Consider the following 8,987-nt stretch of genomic DNA (forward strand, 5'->3'; position numbering starts at 1 on the left):
TTTGTATTCCTTATTTTCCGTAGATTTATTTGTATTCCTTATTTTCCGTAAATTTATTTGTATTCCTTATTTTCCGTAGCTCACCTTTATGGATATTAAACTCCATAAAAATCCGACTATCCAATTTATTTAGATTTTTATGGAGTGTTAGGGACCCAAAACCTTTTTGGAATCTCATGGATATTATAAAGAAAAATATATACATTATTTTCTTCCACAAATATCAAATCAAGGCACAAGACTTTGTGGAAACTTGTGGATTTGTATATTGCTTATAAACTAGCACCACCGTCGCCACCAGCACCGCAGCTACCACTGCCACAAGTACTCGTACCTCCACAAGCAGCCTTACCGTCACCACCACTTATGCCACCAATACCACTACTTCTAGTGTTGTTACCGATACCGTTATCACAAATGCCGCCACTAGCACCACCAGCACCACACCCACCACCTTTACCAACACCACCCCTACCTGCACCACCATTGCCGCTAATACCATTACCGCCACTGCCGCCACTGTCGTCGCCATCGTCGCCCCTACCGCCACCGTCACCAACACACCACCACGCCAACACCAAGACAATCCCTACCTCCACGAGCGCTAACCATACCCCCACCACCAACACCAAAATTACTCAGGCATCCCTACCTCTCATTACCTCCACCACCACCACCACAACCAACATCACCACTACTACAGCCACTGCCACAACCACCGCTATTAGCATCGCTGTCGTTGTCATCACAAACATAACCCAATCAAAATAAATTTTATTTTAGAAATCCATATTGTTATCTTATTTTTACATTAAAAAAAAGAGAGTAGAAACTACCATATAGTCCTCAAAATAAATCATAGAGTGAGTTTGGTCACGTTTACCCGGTCAACTGTCTGTTTGGTCATTTTTTACTATTTTTGTTATCGTTTGGTCCTAGCGTGTACATTACCTTCCGAATTTAATACCTAAAATACCCTTCCCTTTCCATGCATATAGAAAAAATCAGTGGAGAATAAATAATTTTTTATTTTTACTTTCTCTCTCCTCTCTGTTTCCAAATCTAGTTTCTCTCACATTTTTTTTTTTGATTTCTTTCTCAGCTGCTCTTGAAATCGATTTTGAAGATTGGGGATAAAGATTCCTTTTACAATGATCAATTTTATTTGATTACGAAGATTTTGATTTGATTATATAGATCGAAGATGAACTCATGTTGAAGATGACGATGATGAAGACGATGAATGTTGAAGATGAAGATGATGAAGACGATAACGAAGACGGTAAAGATGATGAAGATGACCTCATGTTTTCCTTCCCTGCTGTTGTTGATGATAAAGATGATGAAGACGATGAAGATAATGAAGACGAGCTCATGTTGTTGTCGAAGATTGATCTGTTGTTGTTGAAGATTTAATTAGGTTCTCTGCTGCCGTTGAAGATTTGAGTTTGAATTATGTTTTGTTGTATGTTCATTTTTAAGTATGAACTGTGTTTTCAATTAAGTGTTCATTTGAAATAATGAACTATATTTTCATATTGATTTAGTTTGGTTTTATTAGTTGTTCATTTTAAAGAATGAACTCTGTTTTAAATATTGATTTTATTAGGTATTCATTTTAAAGAATGAACTATCTTTTCATATTTAATTGGGTGTTCATTTGAAAGAAAGAACTCTGTTTTTCGGATTTGATTTAGTTTTGGTTTTGGTGTTCATTCGAAAGAATGAACTCTGTTTTTTGTTCATAATAATGAACTCGAATCTACAAAAAGCATTACCAAACACTTAATAGTTCATCAAACAGAATAAACTCCTACAAGAAAATAAGTAGGAAGTTCGAAGTTTATCAGAGAGGATGAACTCAAATAATTACGGGAATGAAACAGTTACAGAAATTAACACGGTAGGGTATTTTGTTCCATTTGATATTTTCAAACAATTATGAACCAAACAGAAAACGCTTTTTGCCGTTGGACCAAACAGACTTGCAACCACCTATAAAATGATCAAACGATAATTTTCCCTTAAAAAAAAATTCGAATACCATCTATTATATTATTATATTTCGAGGATTTTTCTAGATTCTAGCTATATAAAGTTTTTGGATTCTGGCAAAATCCTATATAATTCTAGGTCCAATACTTTCATGTTAGATTAGCATTAACGGATTTTGTAATACTTCCTGAACAATTGACCTTATCCAAAAACACCATTTTATAGATTTTAATATGGCTAATAATGGTGATGTTAATACTTAATGGGAGAGGATCCATGACATGGTTAGAATAACGTTTGACTGACATTTCAGCGCTATTTCTCTTGTAAAACTCGAACGGCAATGAATTTGAAGTTAAAGATCCTACCACAAATGAGCGTATTCTGAAATACGAAATCTCACAATTTATAATTTTAATTTCACCATTATCAATGGGAAATTAGAAATGGGGATGGTGACTTTATACATCCCGTGAAGCACTCATTTTTGATATGAAGGTAATTTTTTATAAAAAGACTACGGCATAAAAATATTAGCTTCAAATTCATTATCATTTGAGTTTATAAGGAAAATAGCGCCAAAATATCAATCGAATTTCATTCCAACCATGTCAATGGATCTGTCCCCGTGTCTTAACTCGTCACCTTGCACGATGGTATCCTCGTGCTAGTATTGATGTCGTTTATGACGAGAGATACTATTACATATAGGACACACAAATCTTAACTATCGCTCAAATGGCATCTCCGTGCAAGTTTTGCCATCGGGAATGATGATGATTCAGAAAGTAGAACAAAATCGACAAAAGAGGATTAATTTATCATTATATACACTTACATCTGTGTAGAAATCCTAGGACGTCTCTTGGTCTCCATGGATTTTACGTCATTTTCATTTTTAGCAAAGCGTTGCAAACGTGTACTACCAGTATACTGCCAATCTTCTATTTCTTTTTCCACATCTGCATGCATCCCACAGACAGCAGCAGGCTTTGCATATGTAATGCTAGCTGATTTAGAAGTAGCATTATTTTTGTTTCTTTCCTGTAATACACCTGACTGGTCTTTGATTAATTTAGCATTCTCCATTTCTTCCCTGTTTGACGTATTTTCACAATGACGAGTTGTCTTTTTCACTCCTCTCTGGGATAAATCATAACTAGAACTGCACGGTTCTATAGTTTCCTGGTCTTTTCCCTTGCCCTTTCTTCAAGGGTCGATGCATTCTCACAGTACTGAGTTCTCTCCTCTAGTCCTTTACGGTGTAGATCGTCACTATGCTCAGAAGTACAAGGCTCTACAGTTGCTTGATTTTCTATATCTCTCTGATTTTTAATCAGCTCTTTGTCAGGATTTACCTCGGATGATTGTTGCTCTTGTTCGTTCAACATGGACATAAATTTAGATAACTGATTTTTATGAAACAACACCTTTTTTTCTACCAGGAAAGCCTTTTTCTTTGTTTCACGGTATACTGTGATTGCTTCTACACACGAGCAAATTGGACAGTGGTACTTACCAGAATCGGTGACACCTACTGAAGACCCTGCACAGCTCTCATGGACGACTACACGACAACTGACAACACTACAAATCAACAGATTACCACCACTTCTGTTACATTTTCTGCATACATTTCCTTCTGTCCACTCCCCTATTACTTGTGCGCCTAGACTTGATGGATAGTTATAATTCAAGCACTTTTGCTTCTTAGCAGCTATAACCATCTCTGAATCGAAGGAACAAGCTCGTTTTTCATCATTTTTGCTTGACACTGCTGTATATGTAGATGCACCAACTTTTGATATGACCTCCTCGGTATCGCTGGAGCTTTTAAGGTGGTACGCGTCCAGAGCTTCTTCAGCTATGACCTCCTCGGTATGCTGGATTTCACCATCTTCTCTGCTCCTCTTCAGCGTTTTAGAAGGGATACACTCACAACCATGACCATCGTCCACAAAATTTACACCTCCCACTAGGGTTCTTTTAGCCAATTCACTATCTTCCTTCTCTCTGGATACTAAAACCCTCTCAGAAGGATCCTGTACAGAGCCATTTACATGAAGCGGAGTTGAGTTCAGCCGCAAAGGCTTGAGTTGACTAATGTCACCACAAGAATCACCTTTATCCAAGTAATGCTCCTGCATTATTTCTGGGAGACAACTACTTTCCTTCTCATTAGAAACTAGAGTGGAATCAGGAGGACTATCTTGCAGAGTTTCATTCATATTTTCAGGGACTATAGGGGCTGAAGTTTGGTGTTTTAAGCGAACTCCTCCATCCTTCAAGCTCTGCTCAAGGCTCCTATCAGCTGCATTACCAACGATATCAAAACCAAGTTCGCGTCCACCCAAACCTCGAATCTTCTTTACTTCAGGTGATCTCTCCCTAGTATATATTAACCCTTTACCACAAGAATCTTCTGGAAAGAGTGTATTCCCATCTTCAGAGAGTAGGTGACGCGAATTTTCATCCGGTGACTGAATCTCAAGATAATTCACACTCGCATCACGATTTGCTGCACCAATATTAACACCACCACCAAAACAGTTGGTTCTACGGTCCTGCTGTTCTTCTTTCTCTGATGAACCCCCCCTTTGACTAAATAGTTTCTCTGAAGAATTTGCACCATCAAGAACTTCAGGATCGACCAAAATTTTCTTGTTGGGATGATTTTCTCTTGCCAATCCTCTTATCTCCCTTGAGCATGTGAAAGCAATTTTACTATTCAGCTGAACATATACAGTGGACTGTTAAGTAGATCCTAAATTCAAAATTACATCTTATTAATAACACCAAGCAAAGTAAAATGGCTCCTCATACCTGTTGTAAGCTACTTTTCGATAAAACTGCTCTTTTATACAAAACAAACTTCTGAACATCCGACTTTAGCGATTCCAACAAAGACACTTTCATATTAGACTTGCATATCTAACAAACATAAGTATATATCATTATACAGTAACAAGAACCCCTCAGCCAAAATTCATGACCTATCAGTAATAACAGCAACAACAACAAAAAGTGTGGAGAATCTTACAATGCCAAGAAGGCGCGTCAGGACGTCTTGGGCTCTCTCAGATTCATCTAGTCTAAGTTTTGCTGATTTCGAACTAAATCTTGCATTCTCCAAATTACAGGTACCAACTCCCCCAATCAAATCCTCTAACTGATCCACAGCAAGCTTTTCCTTGGCCATTTCACCAAACAATTCGTCTTCTGTTAACTGTGAAGCCTTGCTGATTAAAACTGCAACAAGTAGAAACAAAACATCAAAATGAAGAACAAACCCTAATAAGTAAATAACAAGAGAGAATAAGAACATTAGGATACCGTTGAGGAAGGACGAGTCGACTAGTTTGGCTGTGGATAACGATTCGATTACCCAAAGCCATGATAGCTGTTTCTCATGATTATTTGAAGAAGGACAGGGATCGGTAACAGCCCTTTCGGCGTCCATGGCGATGGGGGAAACACTTTTTTTTTTCTGCTCTCTTTTTCTTCTGGTTTTTGAAATTTGTGTCCGGTAGGCCGCTGGTTTATCCCAAATTCATAGTCTTTTTCTTTTTACCAACATGGGTAGTCAAGTTCATTTCGGGAGAGTGTCCAAATCTCCCCCTGTTATTCGACTGAGAATTGAAAGCCACTAGTGTGTTATTTTCAGAGATTTGAGGAGACTTTTCTACGAAAATAAGTACGGTAAAAATCTCTCCGCAAGAAGTGATGTTTTGGAAAATTTGGAAATTTTGGGAACATTTGGTAAACATGAGAGTCGAGTTAGTGGTGTATATGAATTGCATGGGTGCTTCCTTGTTAACCGAATTATGGAAGGATTGCGTTCAATCCAATTATCAGCATTTTTCATCTTTCGAGTAATCCCAGATACAAGGATCCCTTTAACCGTAAACTTGAACCACAAAAAAGTGCACACAAATAACAAAAAGACTAATGTCATTTGACGATCATCTTTCCTAAAATCAAACTCAAAGGTAACAACGATGAAATGACGAAGGTACCCAAATACACCACAATATATTTGTTTCAACCTATAAATCCTCTTACCGAGTGTGATCGTCTATGGACAAAGTCGAGACAATACAACAACTTCGGTATTCACACTTTGTGTGATTGTCTATGGATACGAGATCGAGACAATACGACTACCAAAGTGTGATACTTGATAATAGGTTCAGACTTCCCAAACTCTATAGGATCATTATCAAGTATATTGTAGTTAACGTAAAGTGCAATTTACTTTAAATTATATAAACAAATATAATTGCAGAAAACAAAAGTAAATCACACAGCAAGATTTTGTTAACGAGGAAAACTGCAAGTGCAGAAAAACCCCGGGACCTAGTCCAGAATTGAATACTCTCAGAATTAAGTCGCTATACAAAATCTACACCAACTTCGTATAATTGAGACCAAGCAACTACCCCTTGTTCACTTAATTTCCTCAGTATCACCGCGCTTCCGACTTCAAAGGTCATGCACGGGTACAATTCCTTTGAATCGTATTCCAAACAGCAGAGGAACAATGAATCTGTTTGGTAACAACTCTATTGATTCTTTACAAGATAAAGATATCTCAAGTCATATGCCGATCTCACGCAACTAATCAATCGAATAAATCTGATTCTAGTTGGATCCCAGCAGATCAAGGTTTGTGCACACACAAATATATGAGAACTAATAAGAAATCTTCTTCGTCTTCAAATCTTCTTTAATCTTCAATAATAACCTGCACAACACCACTTGAATCTCTTGTGATCAATCACACACAGAATGGAGTCTGTTAATAAAGGATTATCACAAGATGTCTTTAGATGTAACAACAGTTCTAAAGATCGTGTCGATATTTCGATCTAGTTTGAGTGAATCTTATATCAGAAGAGAAGATTCTCAAGAATAAACAAACTATGTGCAATCAAAGTTTCAACAACCGTTAGTCAATCAAATCAATCGAAAACTAATAACACTACAATTATCTAGTTTCTCACTAACGGTGCTCGTAGAGATTCTTGATCCCATAGAAGTCTTTAAACGAGCGGGCGTAAGAGATTTCACCTAATTAGGATACTTTCCTCTCTGAATAGACGGCTCCACCAGAAACAACAAGAAATGAAGTTTTCCTGGCTCTTAGGATGGTTTGCTAGAAATGCAAACCTAGGTATTTATAGACCAAGGATGTTTGAACATCAAGGAATTTCCAAAACCGAAAATATTCTCAAGATATGCAATGAATAACAAGATTCGATTTTCCTAATTCCAATAAATGCTTGTCCAATATTTCCGAAATCTCTCAATAGAAAATCTCCAATTAGTAAATTCACATTACTAATATTTATTCTCTAGAGATATGCATTTAATTGCTAGTAATTACAGCATATAAAACCAAAAACCTTAATTAAAAGATTCTCAATCTTTTTCGGCACGGGATCTCCTTGAATACTAAGGAATATCTTTGAACAATAAATGATAAGAGTTACTGTACGTGTTCAAAGTATGTTGACATCTTTTCACTGTAAATCTTTATTCATATTTACATGGATTTACTATCTTGGAATCGGTTATACCACACTTCCAAACAAGTTTAGAATTGGTTGACCTGTATTCCAAGATAACTATGTGTTTGATCAAATACAAGTTTAGAATTGGTTGACCTGTATTCCAAGATAACTATGTGTTTGATCAAGTACCAAATCACATACATGGGTTCAATCGGTTCTACCAATCACTAGGATCGGTTATACCTCAATATGGAAATACTTGTGATCGGTCACACAAGTTACCAGGACCGGTTCCATATTCCCATGGTATTTCTTGTGATCGGTCACACCAGTTACCAGGACCGGTTACCAATTACAAGGATCGATTACACAACATTATGTGATCATTCACACGAATTACTAGGATCGGTTACACCAATTACTAGGATCGGTCACACCAATTACAAATATTGATCATACCATCTCATGGTGATTACGTAGGATCGGTTAAACCAATTAATAAAAACCAGTCATACCAAACATAAGTCAGGCATTGTGATTAGTTATTCCAAGATACATAACATAATTACGATTGTTTCTAGGTCATCCAAAGATTTGCAATGAACAGCCGGACCAATAAGCCTAATGATTTTCCTTTCGATTCACGAAACGTACTTCCTTTAAAAAAATATAAAACATTTTTTCCTAGGATGAAATCTTCACCATACCCCATTCACATAATCATAATAGTATATACAAGATTATGTCGATGTCATATCTACGAAATTCAAAAGATAAGTGTTATACTTCGTAGTCTAATTCCCTAATACTATGATCATACAATTATGACCATGTCACATCACTAGAGTATTATATAATATGTACAGTATATACATCTTCACAGTTATGTTTTCAATATACCACGACTTGAAAGCTACGTTAGGAATAAAAAAGTTCAACTCACTATTACTAACCTCAAGTGGAAGGGTGATGTCGTCGTTGTAGTTCGTTACTTTTTCACATTCTTCAGGTCTTCGGAGTAATACTTGTATGTCTCAACATTCCTAGACTTTCTAGTCTAACCTAAACGAAGTTGACTATAGTATATAATCAAGCGACTTTAGATGAGTTTCAACACACTAAAATATGACAATTAAACTTGACATACCAACGCTTGGTGAGTTCAACTGAGCTATGCTCTAAAAAACGAGAAGATGCTAACCAGTAGATATTTTGAATATTCAATTAAGTTTCTGCAGTTTTAAATCAATTAAAAATTAGATGTTATACGTTTTTTTTGTCTCTACAATCATTGAGAATCTTTACAAATCTCATTTTTTGGTCTTTACAAATTGATAAAAATTCTCTAAAATATTCTCAGAGAATCACTAGAAATCTCTATATTTTCAGAGAATCTACGGGAGTCACTCAAATAAAAAATCTATGAAAGTTTATACAAATCCCATTTGACTGCCCCATGTCAAGTCACGTCCGTGACGA

At 36.4% G+C, this 8,987-nt stretch overlaps 2 protein-coding genes across 3 annotated transcripts; both read right to left on the bottom strand.

The window, feature by feature from the left end:
- Nucleotides 1-272: 272 nt before the first annotated feature.
- On the bottom strand, nucleotides 273-3,084 carry LOC113294692 (keratin, type I cytoskeletal 9-like). Its single transcript, XM_026543070.1, has 3 exons — nucleotides 2,834-3,084; nucleotides 653-733; nucleotides 273-540 (listed from the first exon to the last, which is right to left on the bottom strand). Exons 1-3 carry the CDS (start codon nucleotides 3,082-3,084, stop codon nucleotides 273-275), a joined length of 600 nt encoding a protein of 199 aa, XP_026398855.1.
- On the bottom strand, nucleotides 2,785-5,515 carry LOC113297459. 2 transcript variants are annotated; one of them, XM_026545934.1, is made up of 4 exons: nucleotides 5,329-5,515; nucleotides 5,036-5,244; nucleotides 4,819-4,881; nucleotides 2,785-4,727 (listed from the first exon to the last, which is right to left on the bottom strand). In XM_026545934.1, exons 1-4 carry the CDS (start codon nucleotides 5,453-5,455, stop codon nucleotides 3,171-3,173), a joined length of 1,956 nt encoding a protein of 651 aa, XP_026401719.1. In that variant the 5' UTR covers nucleotides 5,456-5,515; the 3' UTR covers nucleotides 2,785-3,170. The 2 variants fall into 2 exon arrangements, with proteins under 2 accessions (XP_026401719.1, XP_026401718.1); XM_026545933.1 differs by having other exon boundaries at nucleotides 4,819-4,926.
- Between the last annotated feature and the right edge of the window lie 3,472 nt (nucleotides 5,516-8,987).

The sequence above is a fragment of the Papaver somniferum genome, chromosome 7 (assembly GCF_003573695.1).
Source record: "Papaver somniferum cultivar HN1 chromosome 7, ASM357369v1, whole genome shotgun sequence".
NCBI lineage: Eukaryota > Viridiplantae > Streptophyta > Magnoliopsida > Ranunculales > Papaveraceae > Papaver > Papaver somniferum.